This window comes from Poecilia reticulata, chromosome 2 (assembly GCF_904066995.2).
Source record: "Poecilia reticulata chromosome 2, P_reticulata-male-v2, whole genome shotgun sequence".
Lineage (NCBI taxonomy): Eukaryota > Metazoa > Chordata > Actinopteri > Cyprinodontiformes > Poeciliidae > Poecilia > Poecilia reticulata.
In genome coordinates, this window is record NC_088831.1 from 26,204,863 (window position 1) to 26,220,175 (window position 15,313).

The 15,313-nt window shown below is 42.4% G+C and overlaps 1 protein-coding gene across 3 annotated transcripts; it reads left to right on the forward strand.

Annotated features, from left to right (window-relative positions):
* Window positions 1-1,311: 1,311 nt before the first annotated feature.
* rev1 (REV1 DNA directed polymerase) lies at window positions 1,312-15,016 on the forward strand. Of its 3 annotated transcripts, XR_014085430.1 has the most exons (23): window positions 1,313-1,672; window positions 2,253-2,328; window positions 4,223-4,355; window positions 4,720-4,888; window positions 4,987-5,427; window positions 5,556-6,394; window positions 7,474-7,575; window positions 7,693-7,809; window positions 8,142-8,268; window positions 8,343-8,471; window positions 8,551-8,705; window positions 8,796-8,915; window positions 9,026-9,246; window positions 9,331-9,503; window positions 10,097-10,326; window positions 10,430-10,602; window positions 11,323-11,547; window positions 11,732-11,831; window positions 11,918-12,120; window positions 12,213-12,357; window positions 12,741-12,843; window positions 12,947-13,229; window positions 13,403-15,016. XR_014085430.1 is itself a non-coding variant. In XM_081601904.1 (22 exons), exons 2-22 carry the CDS (start codon window positions 2,263-2,265, stop codon window positions 13,056-13,058), a joined length of 4,080 nt encoding a protein of 1,359 aa, XP_081458030.1. In that variant the 5' UTR covers window positions 1,312-1,672; window positions 2,253-2,262; the 3' UTR covers window positions 13,059-15,016. The 3 variants fall into 3 exon arrangements, 2 of the variants coding, with proteins under 2 accessions (XP_081458030.1, XP_008432715.1); XM_081601904.1 differs by having other exon boundaries at window positions 1,312-1,672; window positions 10,433-10,602; window positions 12,947-15,016; XM_008434493.3 differs by having other exon boundaries at window positions 12,947-15,016.
* Window positions 15,017-15,313: the final 297 nt, after the last annotated feature.

The following is a 15,313-nucleotide window of genomic DNA, read 5'->3' on the forward strand; positions in this document are numbered from 1 at the left end:
GTCCACTGACTGTCACAACCAGACATGTGACTCAGGCCAGTTGCTCAGAGCTCAGATGAGAAACCACTACTGCACCAACATGTTAGAGGAACCGAAGCGCTCAGCATCAGATGTCTGGTGCCATAGCAACAGAGATCATCCAATAAGAAGAGTCTTTGGGATAGCATCAAACAGCATCGTGACTTTTCTTTAGAATACGAGGTCTAATTTACATAAATTCAGCGTTAAGCTTCATCTTGACTGTGTTCTAATAACTGAAGAATGACGCTGTCGTTTAACGGGCTGGTTTTAAACTAGATTATATTTTCATCATATTTCCTGTTGTCAGTCCCCTCGAGACGAGACAGCCAAGAGTCCACGTGTCCAAAACAAATCAAGCTCTCAGGTGGTTGAGCTCATTTTTTTTCCCCCTCAAAGGAAACAAAAGGTTACTGTCACCACAGCAGGACTATATAATGTCCGGATTGGTGAGGTCTCAGGGCAATAGATCACAAAATCAAACGGTACATCTAACAAAAATCCCTGACAAGACTGATGGTAGCGTAACAAACAGGCAGCACAAAAACAACCTCACAGCCTGATTGAGAGCAAGCAGCTTCTACAATATAAACAGGCAGTAAGCTTCTTAGCAGACAATTTGGTTTTTCGGAAACGAGACTGTGTGGGTTATAAGTGTTCAGATTCACAATAACTACCGTGGTACATTCAGATGACATTTCTTCGATTGTCCGCGTAGTGGCGCTATAACACCGAGTGAAGCTGCAAAACAAGAAGCCGGTGGAATGGCGTTTTGTTAAGCTACCTGACGAACGTCATAATGTCGGAAGTTGAGCCTATCTTGTTTTGTTTCAAAATAAATGACACCTTGGTTAAGAAAACTGAATTAAAGATACTTTCTTGAGACTAGTGCTAAATCTTTCTATATTTGCATAGTATTTATTTAAATGCTAAAATGAACCTAAACACTACGAGAAAAACCAATGAGTCACTATAAAGCAGCTGATTTGTGCGTGAGATGGATTACATTATTTATTTTGTCATTAGCTTTTACACTTGTTTAATGTTATTTTTAAACAGGCAGTTTACACATAACTTTACATTCATGTCTGATTACATTTTCTTTCTTTCTTTTTTTAAAAAAAATCAGGTGTCATGATTACTCATTTTTACAAAAAAAAACTTCTTTTTTTTTAAATCTCTTTTTAAAATTATTTGATTTACTTATTTACTTTCGGAATGTCTACCTGTTAAATGTGTTAATTTTTTTTGTCTACTCAACTGAATAGCAACAACCTTTTATTTTGAATGAAAGCACCGGAAGTTCCGCATCGCTTGGTTTCACGTTCGCAGAGAGAAAAAAGAGGTAAATGGATCAGGCGGTTGAAATGGAGAGCGAAAGGATTGGGAGGGTGACCAAAAATATTCAAGAGACATGGCGTGGTTGCGTGACACAATAGGAGGATCTCACCTCACCAAAAGCAGGACTTTTCTGAGGAACAAAGTGAAGACCGTGGCTGTGAGCTGCCTGTCTGTGGGGTCTTCATTTCGCTTTGCTCTCTAACCTCGTTTAACTCAAACAGCAGCAGCAGCAGCAGCATTGGGCAGCCTTTCTGCTCAGCGGTATCTGCAGAGAGAAGAGTGTGGCCAGCAGCCTCGTCTGACAGCTTAAAAGGTACAACACAAAGAACTACAAGATGACTTTTGCTGGCGGGACCGTAGTTTGTTTACACACATGATTACCGCTGCACTGAAGTTGCTCAGACACGCACTCTGTTCGTTGTTTGCCAGCTAATTTCGCCTGTATTGTTGTGTTAGCAAGTACAGAGAGAACATTTCCAGCGGTCCTTATTAAACTGACAGGATGATAAAGCGACGTGCTGCTCTGTAATGTATTTAATTCCTGGAGCTAAGCTAATGTTAGCAGCATGTTGCTTTTGTGACCTGTCTGTCAGAGGGAGAAAGTCTGTCCAGGCATGCCTTTTGGGGGGGGGGCAAACAGCTCCGCTAACGCCAGCCAAAGTCATAACATTTGCTCTGAAATGATATCAGTGCATGCGTTATGAAAGATTATTAGTTAATTATAGCAAATCTGTCAGTGTTATGCGTTAAAAATAAAATAAAAAAAACCTAACAGTTCAGCATTGTTGACATTTCCAGAATGTCTTAATGCAGCATCAGATAATCTGAGTAGTCCATATTTTCATTTTTACTTGTATACCATTCCTGACATTTGGCTTTCCTTGTGTTTACAGAAAGCTCAGTATGAGTCGAGATGGTTGGATGAGAAAGAGAGCCAATGGCAGCGATGACAATGGTTGGGGAGAAAGGGTGAGTACATCCAGCTGTGAGAGCTTCGCAAAGAACCAGAGACATGCATGGCAAAACATGGAAATAATGGGGAATATGTGTGTCCCACCCCTTTTTAATATTGCCAAGACCGACATGAACCTGAAGTTGTAGAGAAGCCTAAAGGTTAGGTGACTTCTAAAAAGAATTTATTGCACTGCATTTTATTCAGGGGCTCCCGAACCACACTAAAAAAATCATAACCATGCATAATTTGACTTCCGCTTCACAATTATGTTATACGCTTTGTTAGTCAGTCACTTAAAATTCCAGTGCAAGATTGAATAGGTTGCAGTTCACTGTATCCTCTAATCCAGGGGTCCCCAAACTTTTTCCTGTGAGGGCCACATGACTTTTTCCTTCTCTGGTGGGGGCCGGAGTCAGTTTGTAACAGAAAAAGTGTGACGATTGCAGGAGTGCCTAAATATAAAAAATTATTGTTTTCCAGAAAGCACAATCAAATAACCCTCTTTGAGTTCTTCGCAGAAAAAAAGTCAGGAAATAAATAATAACACTATTAATGAAATAAATAATAACCAAATAACCCTCTCTGGGTTCTTCACAGAAAAAAATCCAGGAAATAACACTATTAAATAAATACTGTATTTTCCAGACTGTAAGCACCCCCAAAGTTTTTCTAAAAAAAACCATAAGCCGCAGATATCTCTGCCATTCTAGGTTTCCCACAATGATGCAGCAGCACCCAACATTTGAGTCATTACAGGTCAATTGAATATCACATTTATTATGGTTGACAAAAAAAGTTACCACGTTTAGATTTAACTGAACTGATTACTGTAGTTTCCGAACGGTAACTGTAACAGTAAAAGTGCTGATCCTTCGTGTTGCTACTAGCATGTGCTAAATGAAAATGAGCTTCTTCTTCTTCTTCTTTGTCTTCTTCTTCTGTTTTTAGATTTCAACAGCAGCTTGCGTCCATTATTGTTGCACTACTGCCATCTACTGGATCCTAATATCTATACCTCAAATTCTCATAATGATCCCAGTATTATTTAAAAAACAAAAAATCTTCTTTTTCCCTTCAATGCTATTTAAATGATCAACAACATTCTCAAATTTCAATTCCCTATAAAACCTAATTCCGTTTTAATGGGCGCTTTCTTCTTTTATTTCCAATTTTGACTTCGAGTGATTCACCTCCTGCTAAAGAGCCCCCTGATGGTTGAAGAATAATCCACATATGAGCCGCACCCGGCTATAAGCCGCATGGTTCAAAGCTTAGGAAAAAAGTAGCGGCTTATAGTCCGGAAAATACGGTATATGGAAAAAAAAATCTAAATGCTCTCTGGTATTGTGCAGGGGGGCCGCACCAAATGTTGAGGCGGGCCGGATTCGGCCCGCGGGCCGTAGTTTGGGGACTACTGCTCTAATCCCATGTTCCCCTCGTGTTCTAACAGCCTAACAACTTGAAGGATATACATATTATAGTCTGAATAAATGTGCTCAATAATACCCCAGAAGATTTATAAAAACTACTCAGATGTTACATCAACTAAAAACAGTCTGGGTATCAGGTTACTCTAAATGGCATAGCTAAATTAAACCTTTTGCATGGCTACAAATTCGGCTATAATGTCATGTTTAAAAAGGTCTGTCAGTCAACATATGGTGTGGTTTTTATGTGCTAGTCCAAGTAAATGATTAATATCCTGTGTATATAAACCTTCTGTATGCTCAGTCTTATTTAGTTTCATATCATGTTCTTTCTACGCAAGTCGTTTAGCTCTGATCAGTCACTAAATGTTGCGTCATGTAAATTAGATGTATTTATATCCTGATTCCTCTTGGGTTTCTAAACGTCCCTTACTCTTTTTTTTTTGTTTTGTTTTGCTTTGCCGAATTTCTGTTGGTGCAGGGCGGCTACATGGCTGCCAAGGTTACCAAGCTGGACGAGCAGTTCAAGCTCAATGCCACCAGAGAAAAGCAGAAGGAAGGAACCGGCTCCAGCATCTTCAGTGGGGTGTCTATCTATGTCAACGGATACACAGGTACAAGCAAATACTCTGCTCACTTGGTTTGTATTTCATGGCTCTTTGTTATCCCTCGTGTTACCAGTTATCCAAACCAACACTTATTTGTACCTGCACACAAATTATTGCCTGCCCATGCCCGTTTATTTTTTTCCTTACACGCAAGTATGCCATGGATTATAAAGATAAACAGTCTTGCAAATGTTCAAATATCATGTGTTATTTAATCGTTGAAAACTTTCTATTTCTATTGCTCGTCGTTCATGCCCTGTCTAATGCCAGGTGGCTGAGTGTGACAGACATGGCGGCGTACTCTTTCCTCACTCTCCTCTCGTCGATGAATGAATGAATGAATGTGTCGCTGTTTTGTCCTTCTAATCAGACCCGAGTGCAGACGAGCTCCGCCGGCTGATGATGCTGCACGGGGGTCAGTTCCACATCTACTACTCTCGCTCAAAGACCACCCACATCATCGCCAATAACCTGCCCAACTGCAAGATTCAGGAGCTCCGAGGGGAAAAGGTCATCAGGCCAGAGTGGATCACTGACAGGTGTGTTTAGTACAAAACAAGAGTTGTTTTTTTTTTTTTGTTTTTTTTTTATCGAATGCAAACATGAGCTGAAATCTGCGTTCCTTTGGTTCATCCAGCATCAAGGACGGCCGTCTCCTCCCTTGTTTCAAGTACCAGTTGTATGCTAAGCAGAAGAACACGCTGTTCCCCGCCGTGATTCTGCGCCACACCTCAGAGATGTCCGAACCGAGCCATTGTCCCCTTCAGCTGAGCAAGCATCAAAAGCCTCTTTTGCCACCGCACAACACAGAGCCCTCTGTTCCCCGCAGCGGGGGATCCTCAAACAACCCCTTCCCTGTCCCCGGCTGCAGCGAAGCCGAGCCTCAGTCCGTCCGCCGCAGCTCCAAGGCGAGCTTGGATTGCCACCACCCGAGTCATCTGAAATCGAGTCAACTCGTTTCAGGTTCCCTGCACACAAGCCGATCCTTACACAAGTACCCCCTTCCCAACAAGGGCCACGCAAAGCTCCCGCACAAGTCTCCCGGTTCTGCTCACGTGAACGACGAAGACTTAAAAATGTGAGCGTTTTCATGAAATTACTAATTGGATGCTTTTTATTTCCTTTTTATGAAGCAGTTCCGGCTTTTAATTTAATATCCCATGTTTGGTTAAGATGTGACAATTTGCTCTCTTTTGCTTTCCCTAGAAATGGAGTTCTCCAGGCCTCACCGGATACCTCGAGCCATTCTAAAATGATGGAAATGCAAGAGCGCGGAGATCCTTGTCCTGTCGGGGCCTCGGCTGCTGTGGGAGAAGCCCCCCTGACCAACGGACACGCTCACCTTTTTAACGGTGCCTTAAAGCCAGAGGGCTCGTCCCCTGTTGCAGATCCTCGCTCCTCTGACGGGGACGCGTCCACATGTAGAGCAAAGAGTTCAACAGAGAAACCTCAGAGTTCTTCAGTGCAGTCACACGCCAAACCTGATCCGTACGAGTTCCCCCCAAGCCCTCCAAAGCAATCAGACTCTCTTCCTATTCGCTTGGAGCAATCCAGCACACAAGACGGAGGCCTTTGCGACCCCAAACCTCCATCGTCCTCCGCTCACGAGGCTTTGAGGGCCAACGAACCCCAGACGCCTCTGAAATGTCTCCGACCTCCCGCTCATGTTGAGCCAATTTCGGAGCAGACTTCCCAACCTCCTCCTTCTTGTTCCCTTTCGTCCGTCAGATTAAACGGAAGTCGCCACAAAGCGTTTCTGACCGACGCCCCTCTCCCGAACGCGGCCCGCGTAGCAGCCAAGCCCGATCCTCCCACCGAGGCGCCCTCGGCCTCCACGTCCTCGGACCAGCTGCTGGAGCAGACGGGCGGTCTGATCTCTGAGTTTTACTCTCACTCGCGTTTGCACCAGATCTCCACTTGGAGGATCGCTTTCTCCGAGTATGTCAACGAACTACACAGCAAACGGAAGACTGAGGGGAGTCCATCCTACCCCGGGAAAGAGCGACTGAGGAAGTCTATGGCACAGCGATCCACACATGGACAAGGTGGGCAAAAGGAAGTTATTCTTGCCTTCTCTTTTTTATTTCATAATGATGTCTTTTGAATTTTCCCCAAAAATTAAGAACGTTTTTTCTTTTGTTTTTTTTTACCATTTATAGATTAATGTATGTGCCACAATTAGGGGTGTGCGAGATGGCCAAAAAATATTACAACATATATTTTAAAATACCTCTAAAGATATCACATCACATTAGTGCTCCACATTTTCTGCTTTTCTTTTTTCCTTTTTTTCTTCTGATTTGTCCAAACAAATATGTAACAGCTTTTTATTTTTACTTTCCCTTGTAAACAGGAAAGTAGAATAAAAAAAAAATATATATATATATATATATATATATACACACGAAATCACACAATACGTTTAGTGTGTCAAAGAAAATGTAGTAATAGATAAATAAATATATGAGCAAACTAATTTTGGCCAACAAAATATAATCAAGTGTAAATACAAATATTTAAAATACACAAATGAAACAAACTGCTGTGGTTCAACAGAACATTAGTTTAACAAAATGTTATAAAGTGTTTGCCCTAGATGGTTTTTTTATGTGCAAAACTAAGAGTCTTAATATAAAAGACAATCTTCCTTTTAAAAATGCTCAACACCAAAACATATCATAAAACACCCCTGAAAAAGGTAAAAGTTTATGCTCACTTCCTAATGATCAGGAACTTTATTCATTTTCATCTCTTCCATCTGTCACGGACAAAAATACAACAATATTTTATGGCCACAAGATGTTCAGTCGTGGCCACATCTAAATAATAACATTAATTATTATCAGTAATAATGATAAAGGACAAATGTGATATCATGTTGTTTTATTTCTGTCTGGGATTGAACAAAAAGGCTCAAGCTCAGTCAGAATGGATGAAAATGCTCAGCAGTTTTCAGCCTCTGTCATATATTCCAAATTTTCCTTACATTTTACAATTCTTTAGCACGTTGTGTTCTGTCACATACAATCCACTGAAAAATACTTTGTTTTTAATGAGGTATGATGACTAGAACTATTTGAAATCTAGAAAAGCGTTCGTTGCTGTAATTTCTCCTTGTTTGCAGCTTGCGCGTCATCGGCAATCAGTGTGAAATCGTGCATCTTCCACGTGGACATGGACTGCTTCTTTGTGTCTGTGGGGATCCGACACAGACCAGAACTTAAAGGCAAGTCCTTTAAGTCCTTATCGTCTAGATGTGAACTGTGAACCTTGTGTATACGAAGCACGTTGAACGGGAGGGATTTGAAATTTGCTCTCTGGTTCTGGAAACATTTCTGTGCAGGGAAGCCTGTAGCTGTCACCAGTAACCGTGGCCTGGGCAAAGTCCCCATCAGACCCGGAGCCAACCATCAGGTGGAGCTGCAGTACTACCAGATGAGGCATACTCATCCTCAGCCAGGTGAGATCATGTCATCCAGGTAACTAAATGAAACGTCAGTATTGCAGGGAAATTGCTGCCTCCCCTAAAGCTCATAAGAAATAATGCTTTAAAGTAAAGCAAGTAGCTTATATCTGCATGGTAGAGGGAACAGTACAGTAATAAAAATAAAATAGACTCTAAGGCCAAAAATAACTCACTTTCTATTTGCACTCCCTGGAAGAAAACTACTTCTTACTTCTTTCAGGAAAATGACAAAATCCAGACTGCAATTCACCAAAATCCCCCCCCCCCCCCCCAATCTGTATGCCTTGTGAATAACATTACTGCTGCAATGTTGCTGTTTTCGTCAGAGAAAGCAGATGACGACCTCCCTGTGACTCCCTCGCAAGACACCCCCGACTCCCACGGAAACGGTATGGACCCGGACGCCACCGCCCTGTCGATGGCAGAGATCGCATCTTGCAGTTACGAGGCCAGGTGAGACGTTAACATGATCCCAACCGTCCTGTGCCGACAGAAATGTAAGGACGTCTTGTTTTCTCTCTCTGCAGGCAGGCGGGTGTGAGGAACGGGATGTTTTTTGGCAAAGCGAAGCAGCTGTGCCCCTCTCTGCAGTCGGTCCCGTACGACTTTGACGCCTACAAAGAGGTGGCTCTAAACATGTATGAAATCCTGGCCAGGTACAGAACCTCAAACTCTGCCAGTCTAGCTAGAAGTAAGGATTTACTCGCGAAGTTGATCTTAATTTGCTCTGTGCAGTTACACCCACGACATCGAGGCTCTCAGCTGCGACGAAGCTCTGATAGATGCTTCTCATCTGCTGGCTGAGGTGGGCGTCACTCCAGATGGTTTGGCCGAAGCCATTAGAGCAGACATCCAGGGGAAAACGGGCTGCTGTGCCTCAGTGGGAATGGGTGAGTCCCTGTTTTCCCCCACGAAGTAAATTAAAACAAATCCAGAATTCATACGGAAATAATTCAGACAGACTGCGACGCTCTGTTCAGGGTCCAACATTCTTCTGGCTCGACTCGCGACCCGCAAGGCCAAGCCGAACGGGCAGTACTTCCTAAGGTCTGAAGAAGTGGATGATTTCATCAGGGACTTACCAGTGACCAGTTTGCCAGGTGGATATGCTGCTCTGCGTCCTGCTCTAGTCTCTACCCTAGAAGAGATTCTCAGGAAACATGAAGCTAAATTATTTATTTAAATTGTTTCTTTCATTCATTTTCCCCAGGTGTCGGGCACATTATGGCCAAAAAACTCGCTGTGATGGGCGTGAAGTCTTGCGGGGACCTCCAGCAGGTGTCTCTGTCTCAGCTGCAGAAAAAGTTCGGACCTCGTACCGGACAGACCCTGTTTCGGTTCTGCAGGGGTTTAGACGACCGGCCCGTCCGCTTCGAAAAGGAAAGGAAATCCGTCTCCGCCGAGATGAACTACAACATCCGCTTTGCCACGGTTGGACCTGCGAGGCTTACGCCGTCACGTGTCTGTCCAGGCACCGCCTGATTTTTGAACTTCTTCCCTTTAAAAACTCACCAGGAGGACGAGGCTGAGTGTTTCCTGACTAACCTGTCGATGGAGGTGCAGCGGCGTCTAAAGGAAGCAGGGCTGCGGGGTCGGAGAGTTACTCTGAAGGTCATGGTTCGCAAGGTCGGAGCGCCTCTGGAGCCGGCCAAATATGGAGGTCATGGCATATGTGACAATCTCGCCAAGTAAGGATCTTTTTCATCTAGTTGCAAAAGCATTCATACCCCAAGCGGAAATGATTGTGATAATTTGTAATAAATCAGGTTAGATAAACTTGTATTTTCTTACTTAAAATGGAATTGTATCATTTGTTTTTGCATTTTTTAATGTATTTCTAATATTGCATAAAAAGGCGAGTTAAATGAAAAATCAGAAGAATACGGCAATTTTTTTTTCATCTGACTAATCATCAGAATAATTAATGACTAAAATAATTGTTAGTGTCAGCCCTACCTTGAACATGCTATTAACATTACAGCCTCTAACTTCAATGTATTTTGGTAGGATTGTTGTTATCGACCAACAGAAGATATTGGGAAAATATTAGAAAACCATCATTTATCTTCCGATTCATAATGTGTTGGTCGAGCATATAAAACTGGAATAAAACGTATTAAAGTCTGTGCTTGCAACATGTCAAAATTTGAGAAAATAAAACGAAATGGTCGACGAATAGAAGGGCAACGAGCAGACGAACATGCAAAGCACCACATGGTAAAGATTGAGCCTGACATTGACGCGGGAGTAATGATTTTTGTCTCTTCTTGCTTCCTGCCAGGACTGTGATGCTCGCTCAGTCCACTGACAGCGGTCAGCTGATCGCCTCCGCTGTCATCAAGCTGCTCCACGCCATGAAGCTGCAGGTCCAGGACCTGAGAGGGGTCGGCATTCAGGTTCAGCAGCTCGAGGGAAATCAGCCCCAGGCACACGACTGCCGGGGAACTCGGACACGCTCCATCAAGGACATGTTGTTAGGCAAAGGATCAAATGCCAGAACTACCAACAAAGGTCTGGTGTGTCTTCATGGTTTGATTTTTGCTTTGTTTATTTCCTTCTAAACTCCTGGCTTAGTCTTTTATATGTGTGTTTAAAAAATTTTTTAAAAATGCAGCAGGCACTCCGCAGAAGCAGACTTTCTCAGTAGCGGCTCTCTCACCACCACATCCTCTGACACCTGCTGAGCCGGTCCCTGGGACAAGCAAAGAAACGCCCGTCTGCAGGGCAGCGCAGAAACATTCCTGGACCCGTCTCAACCTCAGCATTGAAGTCCCCTCCCCCTCACAGGTAAAATCTGAGATTTTTAATGGTGGATCATCGCCAAGCGCAGGCATGAGATTTGTGCAGTTTTATAACTTTGAGGGGAAAGTACCGCCGTTTCACAGAAAAATAGTATTTAGAAAAAGATTTAGAAACATGATCAAATGCTGTTATTTAAAGCAGAAAAGCAACAGTTCTGGTCCTGAACTGATGGACCAGTTCAGGACCAGAACTTTGTTCTTAAAAAAGTTATTTTTAAGAACAAAGGAGAAATCCTCACACCGTGACTGCTTCTTTTTTTTTAATGTCTTACTGCATTTTTTTATGTTGTACGATTCATGTGATTTGTTATATGATTTGTGTTGATTGTAGATTTTCTCACATCTGTTGAAATCGGGGCACTTTTGAAATTGACACTTTGTGTGTCAATGAGCTTTGCCTGTGTAAATGTGCGATAATGGTATCAGTATCAGTTTATTGAGGGTAAATTTACTTTAAATTAATTAATAAATATTTAGTTTCCCTTTGGGATCAATGAGGTATTTTTGAATTTGATAGTTGCATCGTTCTATACTCCATTTAGCTGAAGAAAATTCCTGCCTTTTTCTTCCAGCATGCTTATAACAAACCAACAGAGTATTTTAACACTTTTTACTAAAAGAGGCTCTTTATTTAGACCTTTTTTTTCTTCTTCTTCTTCTTCTTTTTCTTCTTCTTCTTCACAATCTTTTTGGAATAATTTCCAAGGTGGATCGTTCTGTCCTGGAGGCCTTGCCGGCCGAGCTGAGGGAGCAAGTGGAGCAGTCATGGACTAAGAGAGACGAGAGGCCAAATCACTGCCGTTCACCCGACCTACAGCTTTCCTCTCCCCATCCTGCGCCGTACGCTCCCCCTGCGGGAACGTTGGTGCTGCAGTTTCCGAACCAGCCAGACAGTCCGGGAATTGTCCTTGAATTACCAAACTTCTCACAGGTAAAAAAGCACCTGTTGGAAACTTTGACATTGCGTCCGGTAATTCAAGCCCTGTGTTAATTCAAGAACCAGCAATGCAGCAATAAGGAGGAGTAACTGTGTTTTATCATGTCTGTAATTTAAGAAATGAGGATTAAGTGGTATCTCCTGGAGATTTTCACTCGGCTTCTGTAACTGGTCGCAGGTTGATCCGGACGTCTTTGCTGCCCTTCCCAAAGAGCTGCAGGATGAACTGAAGTCCGCCTACAGCCGTGCAAACAATGTCCAGCCCCAGGTGAAAATGGGTGAGTTAACCGTCGGCTGCCGCCGCGTAGTTTTCCTTCCCCCTTTAACGTAATTTTTATTTTTTGACGCGTTGGTTTGTCTGCAGCCGAGCAGAAGAATCCCCTGTTGCAGCTGAAGCCGCCTGCTGCGGGAACTGGCGTTGGACGGTTGAAGCGGCGCTACAAGAGGAAGAACGGAGTGAGCCCTGTTAAAAAAGGAACCTCGCCCTTAAAGAGACGTCATTCCACAAACAGCCCAGCCAAACGCGTGCCGCCGATAAAACCACAAGAACCCGCTAATGTACCAAAGGTGATTTCTGCGTGTGGTTACAGATGGAAAGATTACTTTATTCGTTGCTGTTTGGAACTAACCCCTTTTCCCTTTCACTTCTCTTCTGTCAGACTGAAATGAACCCGTCCACCTCAGAACAGGACGTCATGGTGTCTGTGACGAAGTCATTGCCTCGTCCTGTTCCAACGTTGGCTGGAGCTTGTGACCTGACGGACATTAAAACGCTCCTACGGGAATGGGTCACCACCATCACAGGTACAGATGTCCTAAAGACATCTACAGTAACACCTGTTTATCTAAGCTTCATAGGGCTGCAGGTCCAGCTCTAATTCCTTTTGGGTGTAGCTTTATGCTGGGATTATATTGGACATCCGAAGGCAGCTGGGTGCACTGAAATTTATTTGAGGGTGTCAGAGTAGGCCTGTCACGATGATAAATTTTGCTAGACGATAAATTGTTCCAGAAGTTACTGCGATAAACTATAATGTTTCGAGACCATTTTCAAGTAATATAATAGCAATAATGGCATAACAAGGCAAGAACACACTTTTAAGGATCAGTAAATTTAATGTGAACAAATTTAATGAAAAATAAACTGCTACACAACTGCTTACCTTTTAAAATGCCTTTTTGCTTAGAACCAATGGAGGAGGACATCCTGCAGGTAGTAAAGTACTGCACTGATCTCATTGAAGATAAAGACCTGGAGAAGTTGGATTTGATAATAAGATATATGAAAAGGTCGGTGGTGCACAATTGAACATTTTGCATGCGTTGTTCTCTCTTTTTTATCTGATCCCAGTTTGCTTATAGTTTGTTTCGTTTGTTTGTTTTTTTCCTTCAGGGTTATGCAGCAGTCTGTGGAGTCAGTTTGGAGTATGGCGTTTGACTTCATTTTAGACAACATACAGGTGGTTGTGCATCAAGCTTACGGTAGCATCTTGAAGATAACATGAGAAGAAGAGGAGAAAAGAAGTAACCCTGTTGTTCTGCAACAATCTACCATGTACCAAACGAATCATGACATCTGAATGATTACTATTTGCTATCCTAGCTTCTCCCGCAGCATCTTTCTTTTTTTCCTCAGCGGCCAACAAAATTAATGGCAGAAACGCAAAGAGCCATCGGTGTGTTATATGAAAGCATGTACAGTATGTCACTTTTTGTACAAATATTTGTTTTCAGTGTTGGAGTAGCTCAAACTGAAGGGCAAAAAAAAATGGTCTCACTGTCTACTTGGTGCAGTTTAAATGGTTCGTAATCCTTACGGTTTGTAATCTGTGATTTTTCCTTTCCTCAGATGTTTAGCACTGCGTTTGATTTGTCTCAGAAGTTTGACACGGGCATGATGTCATACCCAAGTTCAGCCCGTTCTGATTGCAAGTTGGAAACCCCAGTGATGTTTCACTGTTAAGGGTGCTACTCTTATTGTTACAAGCCAGTCACAGCTTCTATGGATGCAACACTAGAGGAGCATGAATGGGAAGTGAAATGTGTGACAGAAGTGCAAAGAAACCGGTTACTCCTGCAACTTTCACCATCTTTTATACGTGTGGCAGCCATGACAGACGTTGAACACGGAATGGCTCAGGGACCTCCAGCTTTTCCCAGTCGGCATTCAGACTTCAATGTTGTTCTGTTCTCGTTTTTACGACTTGGGACTCTTGAAACTTTCAAGTACAAATCGAACGCAGCACGGTTCTGTTTGCTCACTTTTTTTCTTTTTTTTTTAACACACCTGTTCTGACCCAGCATTGTAATGCTTAGATATGTTTGTTTTCTGTTTTATTTTTCAGCAGGGCGGTCAACTTACCTCACAGGCACAGGTACTAGTGTTGAGTACAAGGTTCATCATGTTGTAGAGACAAAAACCAAACTCGTGGATCACGTTTGGAGTTTGCTAACCTTGTAGCAGTCCGAATGCGCATTTGAAGCTGAAATGGTTCAACAAAAAAAGACAATATTTTTTATCCGTGTTATTCTGGTGCTCTGATCTAGAAGCACTTTCTTTTGTGGAAGAAGAAAGGGAAAAAAACAACTAACTGCTGCATTCTGTAGTGTTTCATTCAATTCTGTTTTTTTTAAAGTGCCAAACCTTGTTATAGAGTGTAAATAATGTTTGAAAGACCTTTGTCTAATGTTTTAAACAAAATGTATGTGGAGGAATTGCCTCTTGTCTTGTTTACCAGTAGTGAATTCTTAGTAAGCGTCTTTAAATTGTAACTCTGAAGTCTAAAAGCTTGCACGTGTTCCGGCATGGAAATCTGAAGCTAGCCAAAGTATTTCCTGGACAGTAGCAGTCTAATTTGGGAGGGCATCAACATATGTAACGGCAATCAATCAGCTTATTCATTTCCCTTTTTGTTTTTTTTTGTCGCTAACGAACAAGAGAGATCTGATGAAGATGATGTAACATTTGTTAAGCATTTAAATCGGGTGTAACTCAAGCAGTTGCCTCCTCTTTTCAACAGGTTCTGAATCTGTTGAAATAATGTTGGATTTGGATAGATTCAGGTGACCCATCTTTTGTTATTCACCCTGGAAACACTTGTACGGCAACTGACTTCATTTCTGTATATACGTCCTGAATTTAACCTGTCGTCTGAAGCGCTCATCAGACACAACTAACTGGCTTCTGATCTCCTCACAGAAGACAATAAGTATGTTGTTGAAAAGTTTGCTTAAAGCAGTAACTATATGCAAACCAGATCAGTCTGAATGTAATTTGGAATGTATGAGTTTTCACTTTTTAGATGTTGCTTCACATCACCTTTCACTTCTTTCTTGAAAGAAATGGCCACAAGTAAAAACTGGCCGGTGTTGGGTTCTCTAATCTGGCTTGTGCCTGAAGACCTGAAGCTGTGAATTTGTTTGTAAGTTTTCTAAACCTTGCTAATAAACTTCTAATACTCTACCTGTCTTTTTTGTGTATTAGACATTGCTGGACAAAGGAAGCTGCAATAGCTAAAGAAGTCTAAACTAAAGTAGTGCTTTTGTAAAAGGGTGGCAAGAAGAAATCTGTTGTTGAAAGTTGGTCTAAAGAAGTCCCAGAAAGTTTTCCGTTTCAGCCTGAACATGGTAGCCCAACCATGAAGCATGGCAGTGGTAGCATCATGCTGTGGGGTGGTTTAGTTAAATCTTGGATGAGGATGGTAAATGGTGTAAAGATTATGGTAAGCTAAACAAAGCAATCCTGGACTAAGCCCCTTTC

What these genes read in the sequence shown, in the direction of transcription:
- rev1 (XM_008434493.3), top strand. Translation starts at nt 2,263, where the DNA reads ATGAGTCGAGATGGTTGGATGAGAAAGAGAGCCAATGGCAGCGATGAC. An exon ending in ACCAGTGACCAGTTTGCCAG is followed by an intron (nt 8,916 to 9,025) that starts GTGGATATGCTG and finishes CATTTTCCCCAG; the next exon opens with GTGTCGGGCACATTATGGCC. An exon ending in ATAATAAGATATATGAAAAG is followed by an intron (nt 12,844 to 12,946) that starts GTCGGTGGTGCA and finishes TTTTTCCTTCAG; the next exon opens with GGTTATGCAGCAGTCTGTGG.